General features: G+C 51.0%; 1 protein-coding gene across 1 annotated transcript in view; it reads right to left on the bottom strand.

Moving 5' to 3' along the window:
- Nucleotides 1–410: 410 nt before the first annotated feature.
- Nucleotides 411–16,662, bottom strand: part of LOC149326019 (protein tolkin-like) — a 416,319-nt gene continuing 400,067 nt past the window's right edge. The window contains exons 14-17 of the mRNA XM_089563963.1: nucleotides 12,728–12,855; nucleotides 12,520–12,675; nucleotides 12,146–12,454; nucleotides 411–3,937 (exon numbers count right to left, since the gene is read on the bottom strand). Of these exons, the coding sequence (XP_089420089.1) occupies nucleotides 3,725–3,937; nucleotides 12,146–12,454; nucleotides 12,520–12,675; nucleotides 12,728–12,855 (806 nt within the window). The 3' untranslated portion in view covers nucleotides 411–3,724. The remainder of the gene's footprint in view (nucleotides 3,938–12,145; nucleotides 12,455–12,519; nucleotides 12,676–12,727; nucleotides 12,856–16,662) is intronic.

Here is a 16,662-nt window from a genome sequence, read left to right on the forward strand (position 1 = left end):
GCTAAAACCACGGCTGCGATTGTGCATCTAATACATGAATTTGCAAGCTAGCCGCGTCACCACCCCAAAAACAAAAAACTAAGCAACAGAGTTGCTCGGAAAGTCTAGCGGATTTCATGCGCCGTCGTGTACAAAGCAGCTGTCAGTCGGCGAGCTACCTGCTGAAGGGCGGAACAGCTTGCTGATGCAGCTCGACACGGGCGTGTCCAAGGCCCACAGGAAGACACTACACTCTAAGCCACTCTTTTCCCAGCTCATTCTTTCGCGTCAGCTCCGCTTTGGATTCTTGGGATGGCGTTGCGCACACGAGCAAACATACACAGGAAGAAGCAGAAGACAGAAAGAGCGTCTTCTGCCTCTTCCTGTGTATGTTTGTTCGTGTGCGCAACGCCATCCCAAGAAAGCTATGCACCAACTCGCCCAGCAAGAAGTTCTCCGCTTTGGATAGCGGCCGAATCTGCCCACGACAGATCATCGCTGGCCACCCAAAAGCACCGAGGAATGGAGCCGAATACGTGGCGTCGTGTTTAATACACGATTCACAACACCTCTGTCGCCCCGTTTTGTGTGTTACTCATATGCACAGCTTTGTTTTTCTTTGCGAGAAACTGAAAACGGCAGCTTTTGTGCTACAAAAGTAAAGCTGCCGAGAGTTGCGGCCATCCTGCGCCACATACGTCAAGAACGCAAAAAAAAAAACAGACTACCATGTGGAAACAGCAGGCAAGTGAATTTTAAAAATACGTGGGTAAAGACATTTTGTTTTCATGCTGAAAGCCTGTCTAAGGATTATAAACCAACATGCAGTTGCGACTCAGAAACAAAAATTGAGAACACTTAAGAAACCGCAAATGGGCGACGCCGCCAGGAACTACGCTCTACTCCCAAAAGTCTCCAACGGTTTGTGCTCGATATACATAGAAAAAAAGAAGTAAATGCAGATAGGCAAGTTTATGAAGCTTTACGTATTTACAATTCGGGAAAATGATTTCTTTTTCCTCCGTCGGCCTCACAATTGCAATACGTTACAGAGCCGCGCCTCCGCATTGACACACTCACTCCGCCGCAGAGAGTACCCTCGCTTTCGTCGACGCCCAAAGGTTTCTGCTGTATACGAAACAGACGGAAACTAGGCCGGCTAAAGTACCAGCCTGTTTGCGCTTTTGATATGTGTGAATGATGAAACAGCAAACTCGAAAAACTCTCCGCCCTGCGTGACGTTGTGCACAGCTGTACAAGGGAATACGCGCCATCGGTAGAGCTTGCTCGCGAAGTGCAGAAAAGCAACGTCTACCTGCATTGCTGATGCCTTTTATTCTGAGCCTCGCAACGAGCGCAGCAGAAGAAGCCTCGCTCATTGTCACCAGGTTCACTATGCGAGGAATGTGCGTAAGCGCCGATACTAACGAAAAAAGGCCGATGGACGCACGCGAAGTGCACAGGAGGCATTTCATCGCGGTAAGCCTTGAGCAGCTCTTGCGCTGAATGGTTGCAGGAAATGCAAAGGTGGCCTCTCGAGATACTCCGCGCGAAATTGGTTGCCTGCTCGTGCACAAAACTTGCAGTGCTTACAAATGGCTTATTTGCTCCATGGAAGAACAAGTGTCGCCCGATTGCATTTGGTGCCGAAATGAAGGGCGGTAAAGTCGAGTCAAATAATAAACGAATAGGGAAAATAATCCGGACGTGTGGTGAGAAATTTCGAGCGCTACCTAGCTGTGTGGTAAACGTACGAGCTTATGATGCAGCAGGTTAGATTCGTTCATTTTCCTCCCGAATTTTCTTTTGGCCCGCATTCAAGGCTTTTGTTCAGTCACAGGTACACATGAAGAAATGCTATTAGTAACATTCGTATTACTGACCCTGCGTTCATTCAATGCTGTTTTACTCTAGATGTTAACAATTGTTTACTGAAATGAGACAGGTTACCCTTGTGGCGTCCGGCTGGCAACGAGCGGTTGCCGCCGGCGGGTGTAAAGGCGGGGACACATGTCAGGCGAGCGCTCCGAATCCGGTCCGGCTCGCCGCGTCCGGCGGCGCCGCTCCGGCCAGCCGGCGACCGCCGGACGCGTCAAACCGCGTAGATATGTCCGGTGCACCGCGTCCGGCGAATGTCCGGCACGCCGCTCCGGCGGGCAGTGGCAGCCAATGCGAGCGCGCAGAGCGCCAACGTCACGACGACGTCGAGTTCGCGACGTCACAGGTGAGCACGACAGAGGTACAGTGGTGAGCGGTGTGTCGGCTGCTGAATTGTAAGGCTAGTTTGACAGCGCTGTTTTCACCGAACACCATGTCTTCGTTCAAACAGTCCCGGATTTGGGAGAACGAACAAGGGGTGCCGAGTGTAGCACCTTTTTTGAGCGCTGGCCAGTCCCGAAGAGCCCTCGGCTGCGGCGTTGATACGAAACCACTAGGCCTAGCGACGACTAGGGCAGTCGGGGACTAGCGCGCAGTTCGTCGCCCGGCGTTGCCGCAGGCGATGTCCTTGCAGAAAGCTCCACTCTAGCACAGGCATGCTGTCGTTGCTCGATTCTAGGAAGCATCCTTTCTGGTAGCATGGCTGTTCTGTATTTTCTTGTGCGAACGTGAAGTAAGCCGAGCCTGCCGGCCGGCCAGCCTGGATCCCGTCTGCCGGCGTCATAAAAACGAGCGAATGAGTGTTCTTGACGTAAATAATAAACCCTGGGATAGCGAAATGAGAAAATTATATCATTTTTCTGGTTCATTGGCTAATACCGAGTTGCTGGTAAAAGTAACAACTGTGGTACGAGCGAATTAGTTGCGAGAACCGCCTCGCAGCTGCCGCTAGCTGGCCCGACGCTGTGGTCCGGCTCGACTGGCGCCCGCTAGCCGCTGCTGAAGGCGCCACGGAAACTGACCATACTATTATTTTATTGTGAGATGATGCTGTTGACAGCAAAGCGGAGTGAAGAATAGGCCTTCAATTATAGCGCAGGTGACTTCCGAAGCGCCAGCCCCTGCCGCTTCGATGCGAAGCAGGCTATAGGCCTAGCGACGACCACGGCAGACAGGCAGCAGCAGAGCTCGTCGCCCGGAGCACCCGCGAGCGGTGCCGTTGCCGAAAGCTCGCAACATAAGGAGGCATGCTTTGTCGCCGCTCTAGTATAGCTGGCAGTCTTTCTGATAACAAGGCGATGCCGTCTTTTCTTGCAATATTTGTACACCAAGCCAAGCAGCGCTCAGGCACTGCTGCGCGGCGGCGAAGTGCTACGCCGGTTGTGGGCGGAGCTTGGGTTGAGCGGCGCAGCGATGCTCACCGCTCCCTGTGTGTCCCTGCTTGCTGTGGTGCGGCAGTTCGGAAGCGGCGACCGGAGCGGCGCGCCGGACGCGTTGCCGGACATGTGTTCCCTGCTTAAAGCGTTATATCGTTTGGAGCGTTCTCCTATCGTTCCATCTCGGGGCTACTTTCATTCACGGCCGCGTAAAAGCAAAGCATGATCAAGCTGCGCAGCCAGGACTCGACAAGCGTAGCACTGAACACTGTCTAACGCCGCGCGATCCTCCACGGCAGGGCAGCAAAGATGCCTTGTTTGTCTCTAGTGCGGCAGCGGGACTAGCAGAGTCACGCCACGGTTAATGCCATCTCTCCGAGCATGGAACAGGCTCGCACACACGCGCCGTAAATTACGACCAGCCCTGGAAAGAAGCATCACAGGCTATGGGGAGGGATGATAGTGTCCGGTGCAAGGGCTCGGGCGTCGTCTCAGTGACGGCGGTGCAGTCTGAGCCTTCGGTCCCGGTGATGCGTCTCAGCAAACGAGGCGGCCGGCGGCGTCGGGGCGTGGTGTTGCGACAAGTCGCCCCCGGCCGCGTCCACGGCGGAGTAGGCGGCCGAGAAGCCCTTGGCGTTGATGTTGTCGTCCGAGCGAAAACGCAGCAGCAGGGAGCCCGAGCTCGACGTGAACTCGCCCGGCATCTGCGAGCGTCATGCGAACACGTTCAGTCCAGTGCTTTTAATGCGTGTGGCACACTTCTCGCAAGGGTCGCAACCCAGTGAGCCGTGGCGCGTCACATGCTCATACATGCTGACTCTTTAGAGTGATCGAGACAGCATATGCTACGGGGTGCCACGTTTATTTACTACATTTACCTACTTAACCATACTGCAGGCCAATGATTTCACCTTAGTAGGAGGAGCATTACAGCAAAAAGGCCAAAAACCAAGACCACAAAATTAACTTTTACACAAATCGGTAGCAAAATGCAACTCAAGGCGACTTTGCTTGAAAAAAAAAAGAAGGAAGAGATCCAAGCCATTTTAGACAGTCGCCCCATTTAAAAAAGATCGATGGTAATTACTCCCACTCATTCATTGTTGTAGGGGAAAAAAGAGTTATTGGAGAAGTTTGTTTAGCAAAAAGGGCGCGCGTGCAGTGCTGAACGTGCAAAAGGCGATGTGCTTGGTGTGGAAGCAGCAATGTGATTTACTTAACTCTCAAGACAGATATCAAGGTAGGCAGAAAAAATAAATATATATAAAGTGCCCGGCCCGCGCCGCCAGAAGGCACAACGAGCTTAGCTCTCAAGACAGGGGGAGATGTCGGCTTAACCGGTAGAGGGCGTCAAAGATGCGCAAAACGCGCCATATCTGACCTGGACGCATTCGTCATGCTCTGCGTTTGCCCTCATCACGCACCGCGCAGCACATACAAAAGAGCCCAAAATACAGACAGCATAACTAGGCAGCGGTTAGTGGCAGCGTTGATTCGACAGCTACAAGACCACACATCACAATTACGTTTTTTCCCCCGCTCCCTGTACCCTATAGACAAAGCTTGATGTTACTTAGAAAACAGACTTCAATTGCTGTTACTGAGATGCTTTCTGTAGAATTTTTTCCCTCGAAATAGCCCACTAACATTTGGATTTCGAGAATGTCGAAAAGCATTCGTAACGAGAAAGATGTGGTCAGTGGCAGACGGACGTAGAATCACTCCACCCAAGCGCCGCCTATTGACATCACTAGAAAGCAATTCTGCATGTCTTTATAGCTTGTTGCTACGTTGCCCCACCTGACAGGAGCCACCTGCTGATGAGCAGCGCCGCACATGTGCGCGAAAACGGCAGCAGCGGTTACGGCGGCGCTGAACTCCATGCCAAAATGGCCCACCACCTCAAAGTGCTGGACGGAACACAGTGGAAATTTGGCAATTATTCACTGACGCCAACGAGTGTAACAAAATATCCACAGCGAGAACAGCACCCCGCTGACAGAGGGGGCACCGGCCACCTACGCCTCAGGCACTCGCCAAAGAAATGTGCGCACATTTCAACACATAAATGATGTCGGGAAGGAGAAACGGCCTGTGAGAAGTGCTTGGTACAGTGATTAACTGATCGTATATTGAGCTCGTGCCGATTGTACAATTTGGCACTAAACAGTGCTGTTGATGGTAGCTGTGCAGTAGCCGTCAAAAATGAATAGCGAAAGTGAGTTTCGACACCATTGCACAATTTCAACACCGCACTTTAGAAGCACGTGAGGCCTGGTGTGGTTCTGGAGAAACTGAGAAAAATGAGCACATTTCACATTTCAACCTGTTTTCTTCAAGGTTAGATGTCAAGGACGGGGGCTAGTCAGGTGAGCGCAGGAGGCCGCGCCAGGCTGGGTTCTGAAAAGGCAGTTTGCCCCCACTGCACCAGCGCCACCTCTCCCCTGGCGGTCATTTCGAAACTCCTGCCCGGGCACGTCGCCAGGGGAGTCAGCAACGCGTCTCGACTGGTACCAAAGCTGGTACGCGTGCTGCTCGCACTCTCTCATTGTGAACACGCGCCGTCCTGCTCGCACAAACGAGGTGTTGCCGCTCGTTGTGAGCCATGGCTGGGATGCCGCGGCGTTCACAGAGTGGAGAAACTTATTGTTGGAAAGGGCTGCCGCAAAAGTTCCCGGAACACCAAGGGCCCGTGAAATTCTACCGATGCATCCTTGGACCAAAATGAATATGGTGCTGTTGTGGAAATAATGAAGGTAATGGCTTTTCATCACTCGCATTAAGCATTTGAGACTCCCATCGAAAACCAATGGGAAATTGAAGAGCTAACTGCGCTAAAGAGTTAGGACACCAGGGAGACACATTCACGACACTTAGAAGCGCAGACTGACAACTTTATTTTTCAGGAAAAGGCAAGCCGTATATAAGCTCAGGACGAACTGGCGGGCGAGTTGGTTACACATCTCAAAAATTTTAACGAGCGCACGAGAATGAAACGAGGACTGAAAGAAGACACACACCACAAAGCGCCATACTGCAACTGATTTATTTTGCATGCGAAGCGCCCAAATTTATGCAATGCATCACTGGCACTCGTGGAAAAAGAACAAACATAAAACAAACACCACGGTGATACGTCTGGCTACTCCTTGATAGCGGTGAAGGCCGTCGAGCCGAAACCAGGCCACGTCATAAACAAGAAAACCCAAACATTATCGAGACAGAGTAAAACACGTGGAAGGGCAACATTTAGCAACAGCCGTTACTGGGGCATTAATTTTAAGAAATGACGCTCCTTTGCACTTAACTGCACTGAAGCAAAGCTGACCTTAAGTTTATAGATTTCACATGCTTCCATGATCTCCCTTGTGATTTTTTCCGCACAGCTGCGCAGAACTGTGGTCTGCTCAAAGATAGGCCCGTATTTCTTGCACAGATCGCAATCACGGCAGTGTATGCCCAGGTGTCGGGAGGCATTCTTGACATTGTTGTTATGCTCTCTGAGCCTCTCATTCAGGCACCTCCCAGTCTGGCCGATGTAGGCTCGACCGCAGGGCAAGGGAATGGAGTACACCACGTTTTCGCATGCAAAATAAATCAGTTGCAGTACGGCGCTTTGTGGTGTAGAAAGAGAAGTTTATTTTGTTCTGTGTTGACATAGAAAATACAAAACAAAACGGATGAACTTAATGCTCTGATGAGTCAAGCACATGCGCAGTGACGCAGCACTGAGCACGTTAGTAATGCAGTAAGAGAGCCGATACTCGACCGCCGCGCAGGACGATAAAGTATGTCGACCATTTGCGCAAGAACTCAGCCTCGCTCATTAACAGAGCGTCCACGCATTCTTGTTCAAAGAGGCGGGTGCGGAGGCGCTGCAACATTGGGAACATTGTGGTGTGTGTCTTCTTTCAGTCCTCGTTTCATTCTCGTGCGCTCGTTAAAAATTTTGAGACGTATATAAGCGCTCTCTGTGTGAGAAGCCGGTACATTGCACAAGATAAACTCGAGATTATGCCACCTTCGAATTCAACGCTAAAACATGAAAAACACAATTGAAGCTATCACTGGGCCGGCCCTCCCTATCAAACAAGTGAGAAATGCTCAGCAAAGCATACGTGGTTACTAAAAGTGATTCCATCAAACAGGACACAACTCACGACAAGACGAAGAATCGATCTTTCTAAAATGAACTCACGACGAGAAAGATCGATTCTTCGTCTTGTCGTGAGTTGTCTCCTATTTGATGGAATCACTTTTAGCAACCACGTATGCTTTGCTGAGCATTTCTCACTTGTTTGATAGGGAGGGCCGGCCCAGTGATAGCTTCAATTGTGTTTTTCATGTTTTAGCGTTGAATTCGAAGGTGGCATAATCTCGAGTTTATCTTGTGCAATGTACCGGCTTCTCACAGAGAGCGCTTAAAATACGGCTTGCGTTTTTCTCAAAAATAAGTTTTTCAGTCTGCGCTTCTAATTGTCGTAAATGTGTCTCCCTGCATGGTGTCCTATCCTAACCCTTTTGCGCAGTTAACTCTTTAATTCAGAAATGAACCAACTAGCCCGGCAAATCCTTTTGCAATGGGGAATGCTTTTCACTATAGCAAAAAACGTTGATAGCAAAAAAATGGAAGCTTGTTGACGGGAGATCTGCGGATATACTGATTGTCATACTGAAATCTCACAATATATGAAAAAATAGCGTTCATAAACTCTTTCCCCTTAAAAAACGCTATTGTCCGGAATTGTTGGGTATGAAATGGTTGAGAAGCAGAGACGGCAAGCCTGGATAACTGCTGTACGCAGAGTCAAGTAAGCTTTTTCTCTTACTAAACATGTTTCGTGTGCTGCACGTGTAATATTATTTCTGACCAGTTTTCGTTGTAATTCACTAAGCACGCAGTGTGTAGTAGTAGAGCTCGCGCTAACGATTTTTTCTGCCAGTAAAGACCTCCGCCGGTAAGGTAATGCAAAAAATTATTTGGGAGACCGACATCAACAGCTGTGTTACGCAGACGCGTGTGAGGCAAGGTCAGTTATCACCTCAGTATTCCGACGTGTGACGCCCGGCCCATTTTCCGAAGTTGCTTTACTGTATATAAAAAATTATTAAAAAGTAGTCAAAATGTTTGCTTGCACATGAATGAGCATTTGCAAATATGAGCGATGACTCTGCAAATCAATTGTTTATGAGATGCGCGTGCGCAGTAATCGGTATTCAAATAAATATACCAACCGCTTATCTCAATGGTAGTGATTAACCAAACTACAGCATTTTTCTCTCAAGCATAAGCAAGTAGCTAGTGAGCTCATTTCGTGAGCATATCGCATTAAGGGGACTTTATTTCGCGTGCAAATAGAGATTATTTTCCTTATTACTCAACGTAAAACGTGTGGGGATACACATGAATCCCCTGCCCCATAGTAACGGCCGCGCGTAACTATGCGCGGGCCGTTCTGGAGGTTTGCGAGGGAGGGCACTCACGCCGACCCCGCTTCCTTTCGCGCCCCGCGGTGACGCCGCCGCGGAGACTTTCCCTCTTTCCCCACTTAGAACGGAGATACCCACTCTCCACAGCCCGGGAGAAGGCGCTTTTCTCCCGAGGCTCGCTCGTCTTCTGGCGGGAGCCGCGCACGCGCACGGATCACACATGTGCCATGGAGACCGCTGCCGACACAGCATCGCCCCGTGTGTGACTTGACAGCCGTGAGCGAGGAGCCACGCTAGCTGAGCGGAACCTTGTTCCCCCACATTTTTGCGTGCGTTCTTCCCTTTTGTGCTTTTTCACCCCGCACGCGAACGAAACACTCCCTCCTCGCGGTGGTTGTTTGGTTGGTTTTGGTTTTGTGGGGTTTAACGTCCCAAAGCGACTAAGGCTATGAGAGACGCCGTAGTGGAGGGCCCCGGAAATTTCGACCACCTGGGGTTCTTTAACGTGCACTGACATCGCACAGTACACGGGCCTCTAGAATTTCTCCTCCAAAGAAATTCTAGCCGCCGCGGCCGGGTTCGAACCCGCGTCTTTTGGGTCAGCAGCCGAGCACCATAGCCACTGAGCCACCGCGGCGGCGGTGGTTGTTTGGTTGATGTTTTGAAGCGAAAAGCTTCGCTAGGCTCGTCAACACCACGCTTCGCGTAGGCCACCCCTGGGCGCTGCCGTGGCGCACCGTTTCCCTCCTCGCCACCTCCTCCATTCTCCTCCTCGCCACCGGTTCACCCTTTGCCGCTGCCGCGCGGCCTCCGCCGCAGTCCCAAGAGAAGGTTCTTTCGCAAGGAGTTGCGAGAACGCGTGAGCGGCGGCGGCGGCCGTAGAAGAGGCGCAGACATTCGCCATGGAAGGAAGAAAAGAAGACCCAGAAGTGATAGCGAGGGAGTTGGCTCAAAATCTACGCCGCTATCGTGGAGCTGCCAGCGCCTTGTGCGCGAACTGCGACAGCCATGACGTCAAACAAAGCATAACTGCAGCTTTTCGCTTGTATATCCAGGCTTAACCAGAGCTAAGCCATTGCGAATTTTTTTATTGCTCGGGGGCAGTAAACGCCCGTCCGAGTAGAATGCTCGTGTTCGTCCCCTCTGGCCCGAACCCGCCGACCACCTCTGCGGCGCGGCGACGACGGAGGCGAAAATCGCTGCAGCAACGGAGCGGCGCGGTGTTCGAATCGAAACAGGCGCCGGACACCGGCAAACCAGTTTGGGTGGGCGCTCGCTGCTCCCACGTGACTCAGTGGCTTTTTTTTCTGTCCCGCCAAAAACGAAAAGAAAACAAAAAACGCAGCGGCGCGGACGCCAACGGGCTCCGAAGAACGATCTGGTGAAAGCCGTCTGTCATCTTCTTGGCTTTGGTTTGTTTGCTTCTTATCCTAGAATAAACGACGTGATCTCGAGAGCTCTGGCAAAAGTTTGGAGCTAGTTTCAATAACTATGCGATGCTTAACTCCACAGTTTGCTGCAAAACACCGCGCGTACGGCGCTAAAACTAATGGATACGATTATGGTAAGCTAGTATTAAAGCGGTACAGAAATGCGCACTGCCCTCAAATTATTCTGGCCAGTCAGCGAAATTGAACATAATTAGGGAACTTTGTTATCAATATACGAATGTTTCGCCGGAACTTGCGAAATTGGTCTTAATACTAAGTGGTCTGCTTGACCGATTGGTTGCGTCTTTCTTCTAATGTCTTTCTAATGTGCAAGCACAAAACTGTCGGAGACTCGTTTAGCTGGAACACCTTGTACATAATGAAATGAAACCATGATCCGCTCTCAGTTCCTTGGCCGCGGCTGCTTTTCGGGGTGCAAGACGTGTGCATCTCACGACGGAGAAAAAAAAAGCTTTTTTTTTTCGTGGCCGTGCGCCCGCGCATCGCCGCCGAAGCCGCGACGCTCGCCAGCGCCATCTCTTGGTCCCACCAAGCAAGCGGTGGGTCACGTGAAGCGAGCCCGCACTGTGACTGGCGCGTTCTCCGTGGGGCGGGGCTCTGTCACCGCCGCTCGACGGAAACGTAGAGCAGGGCCCGGCGGCACCAGCCGCCCGGTTTCGGGGAGAAACCGGTCCAAACACAGCCCCGTCCGTCAGCTGCGGGCGCGACGGAGCAAGGAAAAAGCCGGCTGTGAGAATGTGTCCATACCCCACCGCGGGTTGGGGGTCACAGCTCTGACTGCTAGGGCTGGCACGCTGGTGCTAGAAAGCGACTCTAGCCCTTTGAGCGTTATTTCAAGAATAACCCCCATGAACCTAACAAAGTCCTAACTATTTGGCCAACAAAATTGCGTGCACCTAACTGCTCAGTCAACCAATAAAATTAACTATTCTGCGATATCTCCAATATCGATATAAGCGGGTACCTCGCTATCAGATCTATGTTTCTCTATAAAAGAAAACTCTTTCCCGAATAACAAACCAGTTGACAGGACGCACTTGGTCTGTCTAGTAGTTCCCGGTGAGTATGCATGCCTTGGTCCTTCACGGCCCACACAATTGGCTATTTAGGCTAGAGCGTGCGATCTACTCTCTGCAACTCGTGCTGCCTCAATTTGTTCTGCCTCGTTAAGTTCCACGCTAGGTTTCCATTCCCATCGCTGGCTCCGCAGTCCTCGCTTCAACCTTACTCGGGGAGGGCTTTCTGTGGCTACGCAGTGGAAGGCCAGCTAGACGCCACCCCCTCTCTCTCTCTCGTGATAAGAGCGCGCCTCGCCCTGGTAGCTTCCATTGCGCAGCCGCCCACCGAGAATAGAGCCCTAGTTTAGACCCCACCGATGCCTTGTGGGAAACACTTTCCCCTGGGATCATTCAATCATTAGTCCTTCGCGGTCCGGGTGCGCAGGTTATAGAGGTCCCAGAAATTCTGAATCCCAGATAAGGAAAACGAGGGCAGGAACAAGTTTTTTTTTTTTTGCCAGAGATATTGAAGTATTTGACACCGTTCAGAATAAAGGCGGGGTCCGAGCACTGCGAACGTTTTAACCACAGAATCGCCTTCGAACGAGCTGAGGGCTTCTTCTCGAATCGTGGCGGCACATCCAGGACACAAAAGGGAACCCGGCATCTCTTCCATCACGTGACCACTGAGGACAAGCGCCTTCTGCTGCCTGCCCCTGAAGAAGAGACCAAGTTTGTCTAGAAACGTCGGTATTTCGCTTTTAATCCTAAGTTGGTGCCGAAGTCTCCTCTAGGTGTAATGCACTGCGGGAGATTGCTAAATTTTCAATATTTTATGATCACTAGGACAGCGTTCGTTTCTTCGAATGAGTTTCTCCTTCCAGGCACCGGTAGTGAACTGTTCTGCTTCAGCGAAGCTTCCACCTTTCTTAGTTCATTGACATGTAGTGTTCAGTAAGTATTCCCCAGCCATGTCGAATATCGCAAGCCTCCCACAGAACATCTGCGCCAGCCGTAGAGAAAAGGCGCGTACCTTGTTCCCGCAGAACCTTCCTAGCTGGGGTGCCGAGTCGTCGTAGCCGTCGAAAAGCTGGACAAAGTCGTAGCCGCAGTCCTGCTCGTGCTCCAGCTCGAAGGTGAGGAAGCGCAGTCGCACACGGCCTGACTCGGCCTCGACGAGCCAGTCGCAGTCCTCACGATTCTCGTAGTTCTGGTCGCCGTACTTGGCGTGGGAGTAGAGGTGCTCCACGGTGCGCCCGGTCGCCAGCAGCCGCCCTCCGCAGGCCGTCGAGTGGGACGCTTTGAAGCCCTTGCGCTGCACGGAGGCGTCGCTCTTGAACACCTGCGCACCAGAGTTGTTCCGCTTGCCACAGACTGCACGATCAGCTTCGTTAGGGCGCAACTCACCATGTACATGCGGTTGGTGGTGGAGAGGATGGGGTGGGGCACCTTGGCCCCGCAGAAGCGACCCAGCGTCGGGGCGTCTGTGCTGTCGCCGTCGTACAGGGAGATGTGGTCGTACGCGCACTCCTGATGCGGCTCCAGCTCAAAGTCGTTGAATATCTGTTGGAAGAAGTGAATGAGTGCACTCGGCGGCTCAAAGATCGCAGCGTACCAGTTTGAGCCGGTGTCCCGGAGTGGTCGTGAAGAGCCAGGCACAGTCCTTCCTGCTCGGGTAGGCGTCCGGGTAGTTGGGACTGTTGATTTCGCCCAGCGGCGCACTGATCTGGTGCGTGCACGTGCCTAGGACAAGCGAGAGCGGAAGGTCAGCAGGAACTGTCCACTAGACGAGGTCCACACTGCTCGGCGCAAGCCTGTCTGTAAGTGCACAGGTGCCCAGTGGCGGCGTGGCTCTAACAGTCGGGTAGTCTCTGATAACTACTGGGAACGCACACAGGGACTGATCATTTCTAGAAACGCAGCAGGTGACGCTGCGCAGTATATCATACGAGACCGTAAGTTTACATAATGGCGTTGTAGGCGTGGTTCGCGAGACTTTTCTGCGCGTCACGGAAACACTGAACTCACGCAAAAGGCGTCAGAGGGGCAGAGTAGATTGAGACGCTAGCTTGGGACTCTCCCGCACCTCTAAGAACCCATTCCTGCGGAAGCTCTGTTGTGTCCGCTGTGTACAAGACGAAGACCAGAGGGGTGTTCGAATCGTCTGAGCCGCCGCCTTAGGCATTATCGGTTTGGTTACTTCGGTTACTGCATAGATATGTGTAGAACCTCTCGGATACCTTATCCACAATGATGATAATGTTGCGCACCATGCCAGTGCTGCTAAGTGTAGCAGCGCCTATCACGTTCTGTGCTGCATCCACTCGGACATTCTTTTTTCGCGGATGAAATCAACGCGCTAATTTCCGAACGCCATGCGCCACATGGTGGCAGCCGAGGGAACTCTCAAGCTGCTCCGCAGCAGACGCATTGGTGTTCTCCTAGCAACCGTACCTATGTAATCTAGAAGAGTGCGGTGAGGGGCTAGTTGGTACGACATTATGAGAACAAAAAGTAACTGCGCAAAAGGACGGGACAAGAGAAAGAGAACCACACGGGACAAACGCAGACTGACAACTGATTTATTCCACCAACTCCTCTTTCCTTCAGCAGCAAAGCGCATGCGCACCAACCACAAAAACAAAAAAACAGAAGCGACACTCATCTCGTGGAATCAAGGAACTCGAACTCCTTGCGGTACAGGTGTACTGAAGCATCGCTAATACACTTATCAGGCCCTAACCTCGCGATTTCAAAGGCCTCGATAATTTCTCGTTCTTTCTTATCCCTCGAGCGTCCGATAATCTTAGTCCTATCGAAAAGCGGATTACAATCTTTGTCATCATGCTTCCAAGTGTGACAATGCTTAGGCAGATGCTGCCCCCTTGAATCTTGTAAGGAATTTGCGTGCTCTAATAATCTAATGTTGACGCAGCGGCCAGTTTGCGCTATGTAGAACCTACCACAACTCAGGGGAATCTGATAAATTACATTGCATGTACACTGTACGAAATTATTCCTGTGGTTAATGCCACACTCAACCTTCTTTTGCTTATCTTTTCTCGCCAAATTGCACAAACGCGACAAGTTGCGAGGTGCAGAAAAAATGACGTCAACGCCGAATTTTCCGGCGACCCTCTTGAGGCCGTGCGGGACCCTGTGAACATAGGGCATAACTTCATACTTCCGCCTCTCCTGTGCATCCGCCCCCGGGGGTTTTGAGTTTGGGCGGAAGGACTTCAACAGGGACTCAGCCACAGCCTGAAGAAGGGCCAGCGGAAAACCAGCAAACCTAAGGCGATCAACCTGAGCCTCAAAGCTAACCTGAACCTTATGTGGACAGGACTTGGCTAATTAAGTCCTGAGGCAAGTTGATACAATACCCCTCTTGACCAGCTTCGAATGGCACGAGTTAAAGGGTAGGAGTGCCTTTTTCGACCTAGGCATGTACGCCCAGCAGAGGTGGTCAGGATCGTTAAAAAATAATTTTAAATCTAAGAATTGCAAACAAGAGTTTTCAGGAAGTTCAATGGTAAAATTAAAACTCGGAAAGGCTGACTTAAAAGATGCTAAAACCTCCATTGCCACCTGGGCCAAGTCGTCGTTGTGGTCAATTTTAACCACTGATTAAGTTAAACCAGTTTAACTGATTAAGTTTGACAGCTCTGCCAGTTCTATTCTATATATGGGGTTAGGGGGTTAGAGAGAGGCTAGCCACCCAAGCTCCTGTATGAGCACAGACCAATCATATATGTCAGATTATCATTCACTGCTTGAGCACTAAGGTTGTTACAACACACTAAGGTTACAACGAAATATCTCTTCTGCAGCGAGACCTCGAATTCCTCTACTTTCCCTCATATCGCAAAATCTTCCTTAGTATATTCCTCCGTTTTCTCTTCAAATTCCAGACCTTACCATTCTGCAGTCACTAAATGTCATTTAGCAGGGCACCTCCATATCCAGCACGGTGCGAGCACAAAACTAACCGCGACAGCATCACGGCGCTCGTGTCGCAGGTAGTCAGGCGTCGCCGTCATCGGTGCCGTTGTCCGCGAGCGAAAGACGTACTGCGGCACCCGCATTGAAGGTACGCGCAAGCAAGAGTTTCCAAACTTAGCGGCACGCGTTGGCTCCGCCCACACTTGAGGTCACGTGGTGCCACATTTCCGGCGTTTTCAAGTTTGGCGCCACTTTTGCTCTGGCCCCGCCCCACCCACTTTTTGGACATTTTTGGCTCTAATGAACCAATTTACCCACCTCAACCCCCTGATTTCCCGTACCAGATTTTTTAATGCGTATGCATTGTATGACTGTTTGCGGAGCTTGTCCGCACGATTACGTCCGAACGAATGGGTTTATGCGAAAAAGAATCATACCATCGGATAGAGCATCAAAAAAACCTCCTAAGGAAAATCGGGGGTTTAGGTGGGCTAATTAGTTAATTGATTAGAGACAAAAATGTCCAAAAAGCGGGCGGGGCCGGAGCAAAACTGGCGCCAGATTTGAAAACGCCGGAAGTGTGGCACCACTGGATCGGAAGTGAGGGCGGAGCCAACGCGTGGCGCCGAATTTGAAAACGAAGCGTGGCCCGAAGTTTGAGAACTCATGCTTACGCATTTCTCCAATGCGGGTGCCGCAGCGATCTCTAACGTTTTTGACGATCTGTCCGATGGTACCATTCTTTTTCGCATAAACCCACTCCTTCGGACGTAATCGTGCGGACAAGCTCGTGTTGACATAGCCATACAATGCTTACGCTTGAAAAAAATGCATGAAAAATCTCCAGAGAGAGCAACCTAGGTGGTTGTCACGTGACCTTTTGACGTCATCACAGCCTGCCCACCGGGTTGTGAGCAGACTGCGCACCGCGGCAGTTGAGCTAACGATTGGTAGGTTGCGCGGCAAGAGCACGCACACTGTCCCCACCAGTGGTGGCAGCGCCTGCCACCGCAGGGAGGGATACGACGACTCCCAGGGATATACGATAATCAAGTAGAGCATGGCCGCATATGTGGACCCATTAACCCATTACGCTTTCGCGTCGTACCATTAAGGTGGCGATTAAGTGCCCCCTACAATTTTTTTGTTTTCATTTTATGCCAAAATATTTGTCGCAGTGATGGTTCAACAGCGCGAACACACACAGACCAAGAAAGGAGACAAGACACACACTGTGTGTGTGTCTTGTCTGTGGTCTGTGTGTGTTCGCGCTGTTGAACCATCACTATGAATCTACACCAACTAGCCCAATCTGCAGTTCTTCTACAATATTTGTCGTTTGGTTCCCTGGAGATACTTTGAAAAACGTATGGTAGCATAAATTCTCAAAGAGCAATAGACCATTTTTAAGATTCTCGTCGTCAAAATGAAGATCCCTTCCTTTTTCGCCGTGAAAAGCGGCTACATATTCTTAATGCTAAATTGTTTTTCCCTACGGCATTTACAATCTTCTAAAAAGATGATGGAGGAAAGCACGTGTCCTTGTTTACGGAAAACTCTGAACATCAAAAAGTAAGCTAAGAAATGCAACTCCAAGAACTTTTGTAG

The sequence above is a fragment of the Amblyomma mixtum genome, chromosome 10, assembly GCF_055824585.1.
Source record: "Amblyomma mixtum isolate Tamu chromosome 10, ASM5582458v1, whole genome shotgun sequence".
Lineage (NCBI taxonomy): Eukaryota > Metazoa > Arthropoda > Arachnida > Ixodida > Ixodidae > Amblyomma > Amblyomma mixtum.